The 18142-nt window shown below is 44.9% G+C and overlaps 2 protein-coding genes across 3 annotated transcripts in view; one reads left to right on the top strand and one right to left on the bottom strand.

Annotated features, from left to right (window-relative positions):
• actc1a (actin alpha cardiac muscle 1a) overlaps positions 1 to 18142 on the bottom strand; it is a 98761-nt gene continuing 80619 nt past the window's right edge. Inside the window, exons 1-8 of one of the 2 annotated variants that reach the window (XM_076037530.1) lie at positions 3315 to 3442; positions 1831 to 1981; positions 1601 to 1729; positions 1296 to 1491; positions 1045 to 1206; positions 647 to 838; positions 373 to 554; positions 1 to 272 (exon numbers count right to left, since the gene is read on the bottom strand). In XM_076037530.1, coding sequence (XP_075893645.1) covers positions 129 to 272; positions 373 to 554; positions 647 to 838; positions 1045 to 1206; positions 1296 to 1491; positions 1601 to 1729; positions 1831 to 1959 — 1134 coding nt within the window. In that variant the 5' untranslated portion in view covers positions 1960 to 1981; positions 3315 to 3442 and the 3' untranslated portion in view covers positions 1 to 128. Of the gene's footprint in view, positions 273 to 372; positions 555 to 646; positions 839 to 1044; positions 1207 to 1295; positions 1492 to 1600; positions 1730 to 1830; positions 1985 to 3314; positions 3443 to 18142 lie in introns of those variants that run through there. The other variant, XM_076037531.1, reaches the window with a different exon arrangement.
• LOC142896221 (adenylate kinase 7-like) lies at positions 7917 to 14950 on the top strand. The gene is made up of 18 exons (XM_076037765.1): positions 7917 to 8316; positions 8403 to 8558; positions 9146 to 9260; positions 9362 to 9456; positions 9530 to 9640; positions 9791 to 9874; positions 9974 to 10062; positions 10184 to 10274; positions 11202 to 11279; positions 11376 to 11522; positions 11946 to 12074; positions 12181 to 12283; positions 13025 to 13153; positions 13253 to 13318; positions 13451 to 13648; positions 14043 to 14260; positions 14658 to 14816; positions 14907 to 14950. The coding sequence occupies exons 1-18, from the start codon at positions 8242 to 8244 to the stop codon at positions 14934 to 14936; spliced, it is 2073 nt and encodes a 690-aa protein (XP_075893880.1). The 5' UTR covers positions 7917 to 8241; the 3' UTR covers positions 14937 to 14950.

Below are 18142 nucleotides of genomic sequence, written 5' to 3'. Positions count from 1 at the left end.
TTATTGTCAAAAGCAACTATTTATTACAACAGCACATGTATATACAGCAAAAGTAGGCACAATAGAAATATAAGGAAGGGAGGAGAGCTAGTGCAGCCGGTGAGAGGTTTTCGGTGATGGATGAAGACTTAGAAGCACTTCCTGTGGACGATGGAGGGGCCAGCCTCATCGTACTCCTGCTTGCTGATCCACATCTGCTGGAAGGTGGACAGGGAGGCCAGGATGGAGCCGCCAATCCAGACGGAGTATTTCCTCTCGGGGGGAGCAATGATCTGCAGGGTAGGAAATACAGTTGCAGTTATTCCAGGAACTGTAACAAACCTGTTTAAGGGCAAAACTTCCTGCTCATGCACTGGACCAACGAGGACTCACCTTGATTTTCATGGTGCTTGGGGCCAGCGCGGTGATCTCCTTCTGCATACGATCAGCAATACCAGGGTACATGGTGGTACCACCGGACAGCACGTTGTTGGCGTACAGGTCCTTGCGGATGTCAATGTCGCACTTCATGATGCTGTTGTAGGCGGTCTCATGGATGCCGGCAGACTCCATACCTGGGCAAGGTAAAAGACGACAGGTGAGATCCACACGCCGCATTGCCTAGCGCTGAGGAAAGAGTTGGTGAGGTCAGAGGTTCAACGCTCACCGATGAAGGAGGGCTGGAACAGAGTCTCGGGGCAGCGGAAACGCTCGTTGCCGATGGTGATGACCTGGCCGTCGGGCAGCTCGTAGCTCTTCTCCAGGGAGGAGGAGGAGGCGGCAGTGGCCATCTCGTTCTCAAAGTCCAGGGCGACGTAGCATAGCTTCTCCTTGATGTCGCGCACGATCTCACGCTCAGCTGTCGGAAGGGCGACAAGGTTGAGTTTAGCACAGTCAGGAAAACTAGTGATTGTGAGCCAGAAAATGAACATTGCTCGAGGTCAACAGAAGATGAGTTGGAATTCCTCAACGCTTAGGTTGTGCCATTTGTATGTACAAAAAATGGGAAAAAGTGTGTCTAGGCGTGGACTTGATACTTTAGCTAGTGGTGACGAGATTTCTTACCAGTGGTGACGAAGGAGTAGCCACGCTCGGTCAGGATCTTCATCAGGTAGTCAGTCAGATCGCGACCGGCCAGATCCAGACGCATGATGGCGTGGGGCAGAGCGTAACCCTCATAGATGGGCACGTTGTGCGTCACGCCGTCGCCGGAGTCCAGCACGATACCTGACCAAGACACGCGGGCGCGTCAGAAGATGCAAAAACTTTGCGACGGCTACACGGCGAGTGGCGTTCGGACCCAGTCAAGGACTCACCGGTGGTACGACCGGAGGCGTAGAGGGAGAGCACAGCCTGGATGGCCACGTACATGGCGGGGACGTTGAAGGTCTCAAACATGATCTGGGTCATCTTTTCCCTGTTGGCTTTGGGGTTGAGAGGGGCCTCAGTGAGCAGGGTGGGGTGCTCCTCGGGGGCCACTCGGAGCTCGTTGTAGAATGTGTGGTGCCAGATCTGCAAGGCGGGCAACAGTGTGGACAGGGGAAACGGTGAGTCAGTCGCTCCGCAGTGCGTCCGAGCGTAGCTGGACCAAAGCTACGATCAGCGTGAAAAAGCGACGCACCTTCTCCATGTCGTCCCAGTTGGTGATGATGCCGTGCTCGATGGGGTACTTCAGAGTCAGGATACCCCTCTTGCTCTGGGCCTCGTCTCCCACGTAGCTGTCCTTCTGGCCCATACCCACCATCACGCCCTGAAACAGCGAGGTGCGTCAGACACTCGGGAACCACTGGGAAGGATTTGGCATAACAAAAAAAAAATCTGTCTTTTGAGTTCCAAAACTCGTGCGCGTACCTGGTGACGGGGGCGTCCAACAATGGACGGGAAGACAGCGCGGGGGGCGTCATCACCGGCGAATCCAGCCTTGACCAGGCCAGAGCCGTTGTCGCACACGAGGGCGGTGGTCTCGTCGTCGTCGCACATGTTTGGTCTTTCTTAGGATGGCCTTCTGCGCACGGGAAGAGGACAAACACAGTTTATGGCATCTGAAGGAACGTTGTTTTGATTTGGGAGTTGTTGCTTTTTCCGGCTGCACCACTTCCTGCTGTGCGGTGCTTGGATAATTTGTTAAAAAATGTGTCAAAATATTTTCAAAATCCAATTGTGCTGTAGGATTTCACTCATTAAAAGAGTAACTCTGCCCTTTGGAGAAACAATGTGGCACCATATTTGGGATGATGAGACACCTCTGAGTGCTTTAATCCCCCGCTCTGAGTTTCACAGCTGCCTGGAAAGCCATAACAGGACATGGCTTGACCCCCCCCCCCCCCCCCTCCCAAACACACACACACACAAAGTCACAAGTCTATTTTCACCCTCTAGACCCTCTACCGTGCCCCGCTCCCCCCTCCCCCCTCAGCCAACAGCCCCTCCTCCTCCCTATCTGGCTGTAAAGCCAGAGTCAGTTAACAGCTGATGCTGTGTGTTGTTTGACAAGTGGCACCAGACGCCTGGTCTCTCCCCAGCTGTCGCTGCAGAGAGAGAGAGAGAGAGTGGTCCCCTCTGTTTGGACTGAGACCATGGCCTCAATCATACCCCTCCCCACCCAACCCCCTCTGCGATCTCAGGTGACAATCCGCATTCCGAGAAGCATCAGCATCCTTCTCCCTGAATGCAGATGCTGACCATTCTGGTCAGCATCTGCGATTAGCGTTCGGAGTGCACAGTCGACCAAACGCTCCCGCGATTGAGATAAATCTTGTGAATGTAAACAAAATGAAGTGACACGTGGAAACTGATCTACATGCTGAAAAACGGGTAACATTTGCCGCAGCCGCTCACTTTCTGCCTTAAGTTCCCATGCACATTTCAAACACGCAAAATAATTTTTCTTATTTGGTGCATAAAAATGTAACTTCTTTTGCATTTTCGGGTAGTTCAATTTAGCTCAATTTAAGGTCAACAATATTACTGAATTCCTTGAAATAGAGTTTCTGTGATAGCGCTTTCCTGCCTTCCCAACCCTGCATCAGTTTATCAATTTACCGAGACCATAATCTTTCCGATGAAAATCTAAAGCAGTATTCAAACTCTTAATTACCTTGATCTTTCCACTTTAACTGTTTTTCTTCAAGTTCACACAGTCCTTTTCCTCTTTTTCGCTTTTTAGAAACAATAATCACAGGCTAGGCAAGACAAGTCAAAGTCCAATCAAATCTATCCATCTGCTCGCTAAAACATACTTATCGTTCCTACAGTGACTCCCCCACAAAAGTATACGCTGTCTTCTAAGTCTTAGAATCAGTCTGGAAAAAGGCCAGAAAAGCGAGAGAAGACACTCACCAAGTTGTAATCGCAAGACTGGAGTTTCCACTGGGACGGAGAGCGACAGTGCGAGGAGCTCCTTAAATATGTCCCGGGGTCCTGAGGTGAGCGGATGGTGGGTGGGCTCATAGGTCCAAACAAGCCCAAATTAAGTGCTGCTTGGCATAATGGTGCCGTTAAGTGGGATCTTGTGTGAGGGATGCTGCTAAAGGCAGGCAGAGAAAAAAAAAAACCCAACAATGATATACAGTGTCTGTGAATTTATTATACACATGGTTATTCCCACTCTTACCATGTTGTTACTCATGAATTGATATCATTGATACATTGATCCCTGTTATAATAATTATTTTTTAAAAAAATCACATTTGAGACACAAAGAGAGGACCATAACTTTCACACTTTTTTTCTCTTTCAGTTGTTGTTTAGTGTCCTTTGTCTTTCATGTATCAATTTTATAAATCATGTAAAGAATAAATCACCCACTGCCTTGCTAGTTGACTTCAGATTATGGATAGATAGATAGATAGATAGATAGATAGATAGATTCTTAATTGATCTCCAAGAGAAATTCTCAACACTTTTATTGTATTTTGTCATTTGAAGAGATTTCACCAAGTAGATGGTTTAGAGAAAAGTTTATATAGGTACATATACATGAATATATGCCTATTATACTTGAATCAAACATACAGATGACGAATCTGCAGCAGTGTCTCCATGATAAACTGATATTCCTGACTGACGCTTGCCGCTCGGGACTCAGTAGATGTGCTAATATGACTAAGCTGGACCGCGGCGCCGGGGATGTGGGTGATTCGACAGCAGGTCTCGGCGTAATCTGAGACCCTGACTGAGCAGCCCGGTCGAGGAAGCCGTCTAATAAGGCCACCCGCCTGCGACGGGTTAGCCGGCGCACAGCGTGGCATGTGTGAGGACGCGGTGGGGTGGGGGAATGGAGGGGCAGGGGATAGCGTAGGGGGGTGGCATAAACATGGCAGACAGCTGAGACGAAATGCCGTTAAGAGAGGAGGGCTTCATCCGAGGCCACGGCCCAGACCTCCAGCAGACGACAGGCAGATCCCCGGGACATCCTGTGCAGGCGGCAGCGGGCTCTGATTGGCTCCAGTGTCTCCTTGTAGGGAAGTGGCGTGCGACAGGTGCCCGTCGGCCCGCGAGCTCTCCAGCCAGAGCTCGGGCTCCTTATTCGTCACCCTTGTAACGGGGCTGGAGCCCTATCAGGGCCAGCGGCGGGTGCCGTAAAGAATGGAAATGCCACACACGCACCGTCAAAACATTTAAACCCCTCCATTTGCACGCCGTGTGCCGTCATGCACCCCAGAAAGCCATGCCGCTAACCCACTTGTCTATTTGTGACTTTTACACGACACCGGCTTCCTTGAATTTCTGCAGCACGCAAGTTGTTGTTGCCTCCCCTCGAGCATGTGTGACATTTTTCTTTCCTTTTCTCATTGAAAGATTTCTCAAACGTAAACATTTCAACCTCTTTCAGAGCTGAAAGAAAATTAATGTCACATCCAGCAAGTCAACATGCAAAATCTTATTGTGTTTTATAATAATGCCAGCATGTAGGATGCCTATTTTGTGGTTTATATTCATAAACAGTGTGATTTGGCATGGCAGTTATGATCCAACAGACAGTAGTCATTACTTTTATTTACATTTAATAAAGGTCTCATTCACTGTAAGACTAAATCTTATCACTATTTATCATCCTCACTAATATAAGCTGTGCCATGATAGTCACTTTTTTCCGTTTGCCATATTTCTTTTTTCCACATTTACTATAGTATTTGCATAATACCCCTTTAAAATTATAGTACTAAATGAAAACTCATCATATCCTTAGCCATGACTTCCTACCTGCTGATGCTAAAATCAAATAGGCACAATGACGAGACTCAAGATGCAAAGACGTTACTTTGCTGTCTTGCATTTAAGGGGTTAACATCCAAAAAATAATGTAACCTGCTACATGCAATTTTGATCATTTGGAAAATAAATAGGAAGTGCATATTGGAGGTGCAAAATTCGGGAAGGAATTGCACAATAAAAATTGCTAATTGGGAAAAAAAAAAAGAGGCAGTTTTAATCAGTAACGTAGGATATGACAAGGTTGTGGCACATGGCGGGTCCAATTAGTGTAACTGTAGCTATCTGGCAAAGGTAAGTGGTGTTCACGGACATGTGCCTTATATAACTGAGACAGACACACACACACACACACACACACACACACTTGTGGGCCTGGCCATCGCGTCACAGCACAGGACAATAGAGCGCTGACATGGAAACTTTCGGAGCAGCTCCTGTATTTATAGAGCTGACTTTATCTGAGAGAGCTCCAGCAGTGGCTGATGGTGTCTGCTCCACACAGGTCTCAGCTCTCAGCAACACACACACACACACACACACACACACACACACACACACACACACACACACACACACATCCCGCCGCACACCCAGAATGGAACTGCTTCAGATGCCAGTATTAATGCAGAGAGCTCACGATTTAGCAATAACAATTTTTTTTATCAGCAGAAAATAAGATACATTGTTGCGTAAAATAAGCTTGTGCACGTATACTACAACAGATAGATAGATAATAGATAGATAGATAGATAGATAGACCATATATTTCTGTAAAATTCATGTCGGCAACACATTCTTCAGCTGTACAAAATAGCTGGCTTGCTCTCTCTGAGTGCTCTCACAGTCACTATAGAAACCACTGAATGGTGAAATTTTCAGTAAAACAGCCAAGATTCTTGCCATGAAAGGTTTATGGAGACCAAAATGAGTGTAGAAAAGGCGCAGAAGCTCGCTGCTACCGTCGAAAATGTGTTATGGGTAATGTCTCACTACTTTTAGAAAAAAATATATAAAAAATTCAATAACTTTTTTTTTTTTACAGGGAGAAAAAAAAAATTATGCTCGTGTTGCACAAAGGATAATTCATGTCAATGATTGCGATGTGGGGGCAGTTGTGAACAGGATTTGTCCTTGTTGGGGAAACTCGAGAATCCCCTCCCCATCAGGTCCTTTGGAACTGATGACCGTTGACAGCTGATGTCATTGTTGTGACTGACAGGTCACCCGGCGTGCTGCATTTGACGCCGAGGCAGCTGTTTACAGCAGCTATGTGGCGCATTACGACGAGCACAGTTGGCGACAAAGACGGCACTCTGTTATCCTCGTCTGACTGCTGACCGTTTATGATGGCGATGACACGAGAGGAAGCCACACAAGGCAAAATTGAAAAGACATTTCTCACCTGGACCGCGTGAACTTAATTCGAAACAATTGTTGATGTCATATTTTTCACCTAAATACTTGACCTTGTCTTTGTTCCATTTCAATGTGTTTGAATACATTTCAGCAAAAAAAATATGGACGCTATCATTATTTTTCCAGTAGTAAACAGACCACTGCCTAGGCACGGGTGACTGATGAAAGCAATTGTTGCCTACAGCTGCTCAAGCATGTGTTGTGTGTGTGTGTGCGTGTGTGTGTGTGCGTGTGTGTAGTTGGAGGGGGTGCGAAGGGTTAAGTGAATACGGGGACAGCTGTTGGGAGGGACACACTGTCCGCTCCTTCCATGCCCTAAAAAGGACAAATGTCCCTCAAAACCGTGACCCGTTTGAGAGCAATCTACCTCGGAGTGATAAAGACACGGCGATGGAGATAGGACTCAGCGAATGAGAAAGGAGGGAGCAGTTGACAAAACACAGCAGTGATCTCAGCCTCGTCTCGGCTCCCTAGATTTTGCTCAACAGTTTGCAGGAGTTGAGATGAGACAATCTTTCAATTGTCTAAATGGTAGTAATAAAGTAACATAAATCATTGTGTACATATACATGTATGTATATATATATATATATAGTATATAAAAAGATTTTATTTTTAATCATTCTAATTCCCTGCTGTTTAGATAGTAAATTGACACAGATTAGCTCTTGGATTGATTACTTGCAAACTGTTGCAAAAAATAACTACTGTATTATGAAAATACTTGCCATCAAGACATTTTTTAAAATCAGAGGTGGGAAATCTCTTCAATACAAACTACTCTAAATTGTTGCTAGCATATTGGCCAAGAATAATGAGTTCAAGTGTGTTCAAGACTGATTTTGTTGTTGGTGAAGTAAGGAAGTAAGGAAGGAATGTTTTTTGTTTTTGATTGTCTTTTTTTCTAGCTGAGTGATCTCAAGGCATCTTTTGCTTCAGCTAAAACGTACTAAACTCTTAAACAATAATAGAGATAACCTCAACATTGTTGATTGAGAGAGAGAGAGAGAGAGAGAGAGAGAGAGAGAGAGAGAGAGAGAGAGAGAGAGAGAGCGCGCGATGCAATTTGCCATAGCAACCGCCGTGCGTCTGTAGCAACAGGTCTATCAAGGTTTGACCGGTCTTAGAATAAAAGTGTGAGCATACTACCGCCGTTACGGTAAACGCACGGAGAGCTTGTATTTTACACATTGGACCTCAAGGAGGCGTCAGTGAAACGCAAATTACTTTAATCATACATCAAAGAGGTTGTTTTTTTTTTTTTTTTTTTTTGTTGAACTCGTTAAGCGATATGTTGCCCCAAAAACAAGTGAGCGAGTGACGAGCATAAACGGGCCGACACCCGGAAGTCGGAACATTTACTTGACATTAACCCGAGGCAATTAAATAAGACATCATGTTTTAAGTTTCCACGCATTTTCATTCAACCCCAAATGAATTAGGTTACACTTTCCCAGTCCCGTGTCGTGAAAAATGACCTGTTGCATAACAGTCGCAGAACCTGCCACTTTGCGGGCTGAAGTCGTTTTCAATGAATTTACCACAACTGTAGAAATACGCTTGCACTCCGAATACACAACAGGGGGATCCGAGAGACGCCTAGTTTGACGCCTGCCGTTGATAATAAAAATGGAAGCGCAGTCAGGGCCCAAGCGACTTTTCATAAACGACGTCGACAAGTACTCGTCCAAAAACATCGCCAAGGTAGCCCGACACGAAGCTCGTGCGACTAAAAGCGACCTATAGCTTGTGTATCTCCTCTCCTCACTGACGTGACCTGTCCTGCTCAGTTTCTAGCGGCCATTGTTGTCCGAGACGATGCCGAGGACCAGGACGAAGATGAACCCGCTCCTTCCTTTCGAGGTGAACCGGTTTTCAACGTCGTGGGAACCTTGTCTGGTCCCACCAAAGAGAAAGTTGACAACTTTTTACTTGAATATTACCTGGTAAGTGTGGCACCTGCCAGCCTTGTCCGTAGGTACGCAGCAGCTGTTTTGTATCGTCAAGTCGGTTACTCTTCATTATGTATTGCTGGGTTCTTAAAGCCATTATTCTCAACTGTAATGGCAAATGGATACAATTTTACAAAAAAAATAATAATAATAAAAAAAAAAAAAATCACCTATTAAACTGTGAACCACTGCAGGAGGAGGAAATTTATATATCTAAGTTTCCTGGGAAGCTTAATTTGTTTCCAGTTGGTCTTTTTATTACATGATGACCAATCAGCTTTAAGTTGTGACAAAAGCAGACGATAACGAAGAACAAAACAATACAGGAAACAGCTAAACTTTCTTAACACCTTGTAATTAATACATTTCATCCCAGAACATGAGACAACAACAACAAACAAACAAACAAAGTAATTAGTCAGTACCAGTATTAGAAATTGCACTATATACGTTGACACGCAATGACACTGCACCGCTACGCATCCCCGTTAAACGGTTGCTTACAATCTAGCGCATTAATTGGTCTAGTGGAGTTCCAAACCTCAAACCTGTAATGTGGCTGCGCAAATCTTTGTCGGTAGTCACCGACTCGAGAAGAGCTTTTCGAGCGCCTGATGGAGTGCGACGTGGTGGTGTACAACATCTCCGAAAGCACCACGCAAGAGCAGATTGATGAGGCCACGTGGGCATTCTCAGGTACGCTTGTCGCACGTTATCCAGCAATCTAAAAGAAAAAAAAAAATCTTTTCAGTGCTTCATCCGGCAGCTGCGTTTACTTTGTCTTCCTCCACAATCAGCCCTTACAGACGAGATGGACAACTTTAAGTCGAAGAAACTGTTCATACTCGTTTCGACGCTGATGACCTGGGCCATGACGAGGCCGCAGGATCCTGTAAGCTGAAGAGAGACTTTGATCGACTTGTCCTGCAAAAGGAAACCAAACTGATCGTGTTGTCTCTGCGCAGGATGAGATTGATCTCATCTTCAGAGAGGATGATTTCAGGAGGAGACGACCACATCCCAGATTCAAGTACCACAATGAGCTGGAGAAACTTGTGCTGAAGCTGTCTAAAATAGTGAGTGCGTTAACGGTACACCGTGGACAATGTACACTTGCCGGGAGAAAAATCTTTCGGACTCGCTTTAAACTAATATTGCAGACTTGACGTTGGCGAATAGCAAAGGGAATTCATTTTCGTTTCTCTGTTCATCTCCCAATTGGACAGAAAAAGCCCAAGCTGGTTGGCTACGTTGTTGCATGCGGCCTTCAGTACGGCCTCGGAGAAAACCTCTTTCACTTCTTCTTTAAGGTAAGTGTTCGTGTGATTGAGCGTAACTGACTGATGTAAATGCACCGAAGGGGCTGACCTACATTCTGGCTCATGTGAAATTAATTTATTTTCAAACAGGTGTCCTGGCTTATGCAGTTTCCAAGAGTTCCTCTCTTTGGGGAGGGCACCAATTTTGTTCCCATGATTCACGTGCACGACCTCGCAGGGTGACTCTTAGCGCTTGCCTGTTATTCGTATTCTTTGAACTGTACCTTTGAATGAATGGATTTTTTTTTTTTTTTGGCAGAATTGCCGCAGGCCTGAACTCTGTTCCTTTCCCACATGCAGGGTGATTCAAAAAATAATTGAATTCAAACCAAAGTCTAAGTACATCGTGGCTGTGGACGACGCCAAGAACACTTTAGAGGAAGTCGTCAAGGTAATTCTTTCAGACGTTTAGGTCCGATGAACAAAAAAAGTTTCCCAGAAGTGCAGTTTTAAATGTGCTTGCAGGGTTTACTCAGTGGTTTCTCAAAAACGGGGGGGAAAAAATGGTGCCATGCAAATGAAAAGTGAAAAAAGCCCAGAAGACAAATGTTTCCTAGAACCCAAATGGTGACATCAAGAATAGGGCTGTCCCGATACGATATTGATATCGGATATCGGTCCGATACCAGCCAAAAAAGGAATATCGTATTATATCGGACGTCATCTTAAGTCTCCGATATTAACACTCCGATAGAAAGCAGTCCATTCTACTCCGGCGCTTCTGCCCTATGCAAATAGGTGACTGCGGTTCATACTCCAACACAGCGGTAGGTGGCGGTAATACACCTGGTGCGCTCGCCAAAGAAGAGTGCTCGGCTCCAGCATGTAGAGCTCACGTGACCTCAACAGTAACAGTCTATGTGCTCCAGGAAGAAATAATGTCGGCCATGTGGCAGTACTTTTAGAATTAATAATGAAAGTATGTTTCATTTGTAGCATGCTGATATCGGATTGATATCGGTATCGGCCGATATTCAAGGTTGAAACATCGGTATCGTATCGGAAGTGAAAATATAGTATCGGGACAGCCCTAATCAAGAAACGCAATAAAACAAGAAGGTCAACATTCAAACAGGGGATTACGTCAAAAGTAATGCATTTAAATAACACGTGGGGTAAAAAATACATACATTAGACATAACCCATTCATATGCAAAGTAGAAATAAACTATTGGAGACAAACAAAGCAAAACACAAGACATACTATGCAAATAACTAAAACTACAACAACAGGGTAAAGATGTCATTTAATAAATGAGGAAGTCATGTTATTGTAAGATGCTTCAGTGAATCTGCTGTGTCCCCTCCAACCCTTCAGGAAGTGAGTCACATACTCGGGCCAGGAAAAGTAAACAAGCTGCAAGAGAACAAGGCCATCACCATGAAGGCATTTGAGGTACAGCCGCATATTTCTTTTCAATTTTTTTTTTTCAAATTCTCAGACTGGTCAAAGTCAGTGCGTCTGCATGTTGTGTTATTGTGTCCGTCGCAGCCCGATGACTTGATATTCCTGCGCATCAACCTGTGCGTGGACACCTTCACCATAAAAGAGCTGAACCTCCGCTGGAAGTCTGAGGCGGGGATCGTGGAAAACATCGAGAGCGTTGTGGAGGAATACAGGAACACCAGGCAGCTGCTGGTGAGCCCTCACTCATTTTTCATTTTTCTCTTAAAAAAAAAAGAACATTGCAATAAACACAGTGGTGGAAAAAAGTTTTTGGACAGCTCATGCATTTGTGACTTTAAAGACTTCAGTGTCCAAGTGCAGTTTATTTTAGTGCAAACATTTACCCACATGCTGCACGTGCACAGTTCCGTCCAGCTCTGAACTGGATGTTTCAGCAAGATGACGTCCCTTGCAACACATCCAGAGGACAAGAACTAGCAGAATTCATTTGTTTTGTTTGTCTTATTAACAAAGATCAAAATATAATAATTATAGCTTTCATGTATTTGTGTGCCTCTGATGCAGAAGCAAATCTCTTGAAAGACACAATAAAATGTATTTATTTTGTAGTTATGACTATCATTGTCTTTTTTTACACACTTGACTTTCTTATAGCCAATCAGGATCTGCCTGATCGGACCACCAGCGGTGGGCAAATCCACAGTTGCGAAGAGGCTGTGCAGTCATTACCAAATACACCACATCACGGTCAAAGACATCATTGATGAAAAGTTTGCACAGCTGGTAGGTGGATTCAAAGAGTTGCGGCCGTTCTCCAGGAAAATACACGCATGTCCTGTTGCGTTGTTAGTACATTGCGTACCATCGTTGTCGCCTGGAAATTCCACAGGAAGAGGTCATCAAGGGGACCGATCCGGAGAGTTTTGGCGAGGAGGTGGCGGCTGCCAAGAGGACACAGGAGAACTTGAACAGGAGCATGAGAATGAATGACGGTCAGTCGCGAGCACAAACGTCAATCTGAGCCAGTTTGTACAACTGACAGGACTTTTTGACAAGAGCTGTTTGTCTTCACCAGTCTGTGAATTTTTTAGAAACGTTTTTCCGCTGGTTAGTAGGAGGCAAAGCACGTTAAGGTGACGGAACTTTTAGGCTTCTACATCAGCGTTTTCTCAAAGGGTGGGTCGTGACCCAAAAGTGGGTCATGGAGCTGTTTTGATTGGGTCGCAGCTTCGTGGGGAGTTTTGATACATATACTATCTAACTATCTATATCTGTATCGATATCCCAACATTTTGTCTATAAATATCTATATACATATAGATATAGAGATATATAGATATATCTATATCTGTATAGATATATCTATATATATAGATAGATATAGATATAGATACAGTATATATCTATCTATATCTATATCTATATATCTATACACACATATATATATATGTATATGTATATATCTATACACACACATATATATATATATATAGAGAGAGATATTTATAGACAAAATGTAATCATTTATTTTCTAGACATGATAGAAAGTGGGCTAGCGTTTTTATTTTTGGGGAATAAATTTGAGTGCTGTGCAATGAATTTGGGCCGCTACTTCATAAGGAGAAAAAAAAATGTGGGTCCACCAGTTGAGAACCGCTGGTCCACAGGATCGCGCCCCTTACAAAGAAATCATTTCCTTCCCATGCGTCAAAACTGCCGTGTCGCTTCACCAGGTCGCCTGTCCGACAGTTTGGTGTTCGAACTCGTGCAAGAGAAGCTGAACTCGAAGCTGTGCAGGAACCAGGGCTTCGTGCTCGAGGGCTTCCCAAAGACGTACGAACAGGCCAAGCAGATCTTCCGCGGTGAGTTTGGGGCGGACCCCCCCCCACCTCGCACCCTTCGAAGAGCTCAGTGACGCCGCCGACCGCCAACGTCTGTGTGCGTCGTCCTTCTCTTTTCAGACGAGGAGGTCGAGGAAGACGAGTACTCATTGAAAAAGCCAGTGTGCAACATCAAAATCACTCCAGGTAACTCACGTCTGTTAATCCGCCTCACCTTCACGTCCACCGACCACTTTAAATAGAAGGGGATGATCTCAGAATTCCCCTCTCTTTGAAGCAATTCCCACTCACACGTTTTAATTCGTTTACATATTACAGACCATGTTATCTCCCTGGACGCACCGGATGATGTGCTGAAGAAGAGGGCACAGGCCCTCCCGGAGAGAGTGGCTGAAAAAATGCGCTGCACCGAGGCGGAGTACATTCCCCGTCTGGAGAAATTCAGGAACGCCATGGATGCCGAGGAATCCGTGCTGGACTACTTTGACGAGCTGGAGATTCACCCGAAGCACATCGGTATTGCCGGAAATGCCTCCTTGAGAATCGTTCAACAGACGTAAAAGAAAACCTGACGCCGCATTGCCTCAACATTTAAAGCTGCTTTTTTTTTTTTTTTTTTTTATCCCTGGGCACACGGTGGTGCTGTTTCTCTCGTCTAGTCTGAAAAATCATTTGTTGGACACTCAATGCCAATTTTCAAATTGAGTACAAAAAAAGGAATAAATGAAGATAATTTTTATTGATACACCATTCATCTGGTAGTAAGATGTGCTGAATATTTTAGATAAACGGTCATAAAACAATATTCAAAAGTCCAATCTGTGCAGAAATCATCATCATTTTGCAAATATTTTTATATATATACATATATATACATATATATATATATGTATTGGCTCTTCTTCATCAGAGGTCGGCGTGCCCGAGGCGAAGTACACAGAGCTCCTGAAGGAGATCACTGAGGTGGTGGGGGTGCCCAAGAACTACGGCCTGAGTGAAGAGGACCAGAATGAGCTGGACAGAAGGAAAGAGGAAGAGCGGAGGCAGAGGCTGGCCACCGAGGCCGCCGAGAAGAAACGCAGGAACGAGGCCACGCTGGCGGAGATGGCCACCCACTACGCCAGATGGGTGAGTTGTGGGGGAGGACAAAACGGTCTGGTGAGGTTGAAATGGGCCTAAATTGTCACACTGGGCCAGAGAAGATGGAAAAAAATTGGGGAGGGTGAAGATTGCTGATGTCTGTATGTCGGTATTTTGCGTTCATCTTCTCCGTTAGTCTCTCGTTAAGAATCACACGGAATGCAGCTGGCGATAGTTCACATGTCAAGCTTTATTCTCATGACGCACAGGACAAAGCTGGCATGGCATACCTCCACATATGGGAGGTCCACTCACTTGTGAGATACAGCAATACACCGACTGAACGTATCCAATGAGGGCTTACTTCCTGTTTCTGCTATTTAACAACGGCCGAGAGGTTTCTGGGAGAAGGGCTGACGGCCTCTGCATTTTGTCCCTTCATCAGCAGGAGAATTTGGCTGAGCTGAACCGGCAGGAGATGGAGCTCCTGGAAGCCCGCTCCCTCCCTCTGAGGAACTACCTGATGAAGAACGTGGTGCCCTCGCTGACCGACGCCATCTTAGACTGCTGCAAAATCAAGGTCGAGGACCCCGTTGACTTCCTGGTAACCGCGCTGCCGACCTGCTTCCAGACGACATTCCATTCTTTGGATGAACATAAGCTGACGGTTTTTCTGTTTGTTTTTTTTTGGCAGGCTGAACATCTGCTGAGGAACAACCAATGAGAGAGGAGGAGAGCGGGCTATTTACAACAGTTTGGGCCGTGCAGCTCTTCACATTATCAGTTAGTCGATGAAGCGAATGACTAATCACCCAATCACACGGCAGCAACTCAACGCATGAAGACACGTTGACGTGGTAAAAAGGACTTGATGAAGTTCACCACGCGATGAAGGAGAAAACATCTGGTGAGCGTGTGGAGGAAAATGGCTTGTTGATGTCAGAGGGTCAAAGGTCAGGATGGGCAGACTGGTTGGAGACTCGGTGCAACACACCCTGTAGGCCTACAACTTCTTTGTAGAACGTTTGGGAGGTGACGTGTATTGCATGTTCACCTTCTAGCCAGTAGGTGTCCCCCTCACGCTTTCTGCCGATGCCTTTGGTGACAATTTTTGTGGAACGTTGGTAATTTGAAATTAAAAATCCTCACATCTCATTGAAATGCTTAGTGAATGATAACATATTGCTGTTATGGTGGGTAATGCAATTTTTCCAAGTCATTGCTGACAACACTACATAGACTGTAGAGACTTCAGCCTCTGTTTTTGTGTGGTTTTGTGTAGATTTTTGTCTATGCGTATTTATGACACCTCAAGTAAACCACAACATTTAAAATGTACTGATTCATCTTCTCCCCACCTTGTTTGTGAGAGACATTTTTCTCGCACTGGCAGGTTTTTTAAGGTACTCTATTGCGGCTCTCGATTCGGCCCATGACTCAGCTGTAATCCAGCGCTGACAGGAAGCACACTCACTCAGGCCTGATTCCAGCAACCATGTAAATAGACCAATCATCTCCTTGGAAAGGCCACAGTTACCGTGACTAAGAAAACTTCAATAATTTAAAAAAAAAACAACCTCTGGTTCAGTGGCGAGCCGCAGCGTTTAAGGGACTGAGTTTAATGTCTTTATTTCCGCACAAACAACAACCTGTCCAGTCAGTGCTCCCGACCAAGGCACCGCCAGGAAAACCTAGACCTGGTGGCGTCCAACCGGGGCTGCTCACTGCTCTCCAGAAAAGGATAGGGCAACAACAAATGCGAATCAATGTGCATCATATTTTATATAAAAGGACCAATAAAGTGCTTCCAGATCAAAGTTGATACTTCACGAATCTGCAAATCTTGACAATAGAGATAATAGCGCTTGTGCCTCTCTCTCGCTCGCTCTCTCTCTCTCTCTCTCACACACAACAATTATGTAAATCGTCAATGAGAAATGAAAGAAAATCAAATCTGGCAAAAGAACCTGACACATCTTTACGTACTTTTATTATATTACAAAATTATAGTATGGTTTGCCAATTGTGTTCGCAGATTTGCATGACGTCACAAAAAAGCGAGTCAAACTTGCGTGAAATCTGCTTTCACAACACCAGGTGGCGTAGCCTTCTCACGTCGGCACAAACAGTAAGATGTACCACATGTTTTGAACTTTATGTCGTTTAATCTTTTGTTTTGTCCCGAGGACATTTTTGCCCAACCATTACATTGTCCAGTTTGCCTTAGTCAGACTGGGGGCAAACGGCCTTTGATCTTTTAAAAAATGTCATAAAAAAAAAAAAAACCCTCACTGCTGCTATTATACGGCTGTCTGGAGTCTGAACTATGGCGCTTACCAGCCAATTAGAAATTCCTTGAAGCTTCATTCATGTGGAAAAGAAATCATAATAGACAATCTCACACAGTCCTCCCACAACTGGGCCACAATAAATGGCAATAATACTGTTTTTGATCTCACTGGAGCTGAAAGCAAATTTCCTGCAATTACGGCATTATTTGACTTTGAACCTGACAAGGTCTTTGGTTTTAAATGGTGTTATTTTAGGCTTTGATTCCTTTGTATTGGTTTCTTGGCGTGCGTGTATTTTCTGCAATAATTTCAATGGATATTTGGCTGTTCTAAATAACATCTTACATAACCACCAAGAATCTATCTTTTAACCCTTAACAGGACACTCAGTGACTCAATCACACATTCAAAACATTGTTTTTTAAGTGGCAATATGGGTTGTAGAAAAACAATTTCATTTAACAATAAAGTAGTTCAGTTTTAGGTTAAATCAGTGTCAGAGAAGTTTCCGTACACAGTTCCTAACTCATTTTGTTTGTGGACCTTCGGGCATTTGTAATGAGAAATTCATTAGCCGTGATACACTGTAAAACACCTTAATGGAACCAAGAAACAAAGCGACTCAAACCTGATATTACCCGCAGCAAGAAAACAGTCCATACCAGAAATGCCTCTTGACCCGTCAGTCATGTTTTCAAGCTGGGATTCACAAGTACGTTAATGTCAAAATCGATAGAAATAATGGTGAAAAGCACGTAACTGGATTCTGGGAAGGTGACGAGGGAGTTTGCAACCAGAGTGGAAGTGAGTGCAAAGGTCAGGTGAGGGTGACGGCAAGTTTGAAAAGAACTGCCGAATCTTCTGAGTAGTTTTTTGGCGACAGACAGTGAGGTTCGCAAGAGGACAAGGGGTCGCCGCAATCAGCCCCAGCGGAGGAGCTGGCAGCGGGCGACGGGGGGGAGGCAGAGGAGGTCTGGCGGAACAAATTGGGACTGACGTTCTCTCCGGGGAGCGAGGTTCGGCGCCGTCACTCGAGCTCTGCCTCATAAGAGAAGTGACAAGATGTCCTGCCAGAGACCTGCAGTTCACGTCACTCACACCCATAACACACGCGGCCATGGAGGCCGAATGCGAGAGCCAGGCCCTCCCGCTGCGCCAGCCTTCTCACCATTTTACTGCCATACAGAGGATATCATCTCTTGCTGTTAACTTTTTCTCTCCCGCCGCACTGAAGTAAAAAGTTCTTTGGCCAGCCGTATCGTTAAAAAAGGACTCCTTCGATCTGGCATCAAGTGTCTGTCTAAATAGGTGAGGACTCGTGCTCTGGGCTCTTTTTGGGAAAGCGTGAGTCACAGACACAGATGGACCAGCTGGTGCCTGTTTTGTCGAAACTTTTCGCCTATTGTAAAATATGCTGGGCTAAAAATACACTAGGCCATTATGAGCATTATCTCACCCACACAGCGCTTGTTTTTAACCTTTCAAGTCTTGAAATCTTGAAATTCAAGAGCATAAATACAACCAATAACCAACCCACACACACACAGTTTGTATTTACTTGAATGTGTGTCATATATCCACTTGGTGGCGCTGCTTCCAGCGTTTTATATCCCGGCAGAGGTTTTATCCAATCATAATT

Source organism: Nelusetta ayraudi, unplaced genomic scaffold (assembly GCF_046127955.1).
Source record: "Nelusetta ayraudi isolate G7.1 ecotype Tasmania unplaced genomic scaffold, CSIRO-AGI_Nayr_v1 ptg000052l, whole genome shotgun sequence".
NCBI classification, from domain to species: Eukaryota; Metazoa; Chordata; class Actinopteri; order Tetraodontiformes; family Monacanthidae; genus Nelusetta; species Nelusetta ayraudi.
Note: the sequence above shows the minus strand (reverse complement) of the source record. Positions and strands in the feature narration are given on the sequence as shown.

Coding starts and splice junctions, on each gene's coding strand:
- LOC142896221 (XM_076037765.1), top strand. CDS start 8,242: ATGGAAGCGCAGTCAGGGCCCAAGCGACTTTTCATAAACGACGTCGAC. Junction 10,063..10,183: donor CACGTGCACGACCTCGCAGG/GTGACTCTTAGC, acceptor TCCCACATGCAG/GGTGATTCAAAAAATAATTG. Junction 12,284..13,024: donor GAGCATGAGAATGAATGACG/GTCAGTCGCGAG, acceptor TCGCTTCACCAG/GTCGCCTGTCCGACAGTTTG.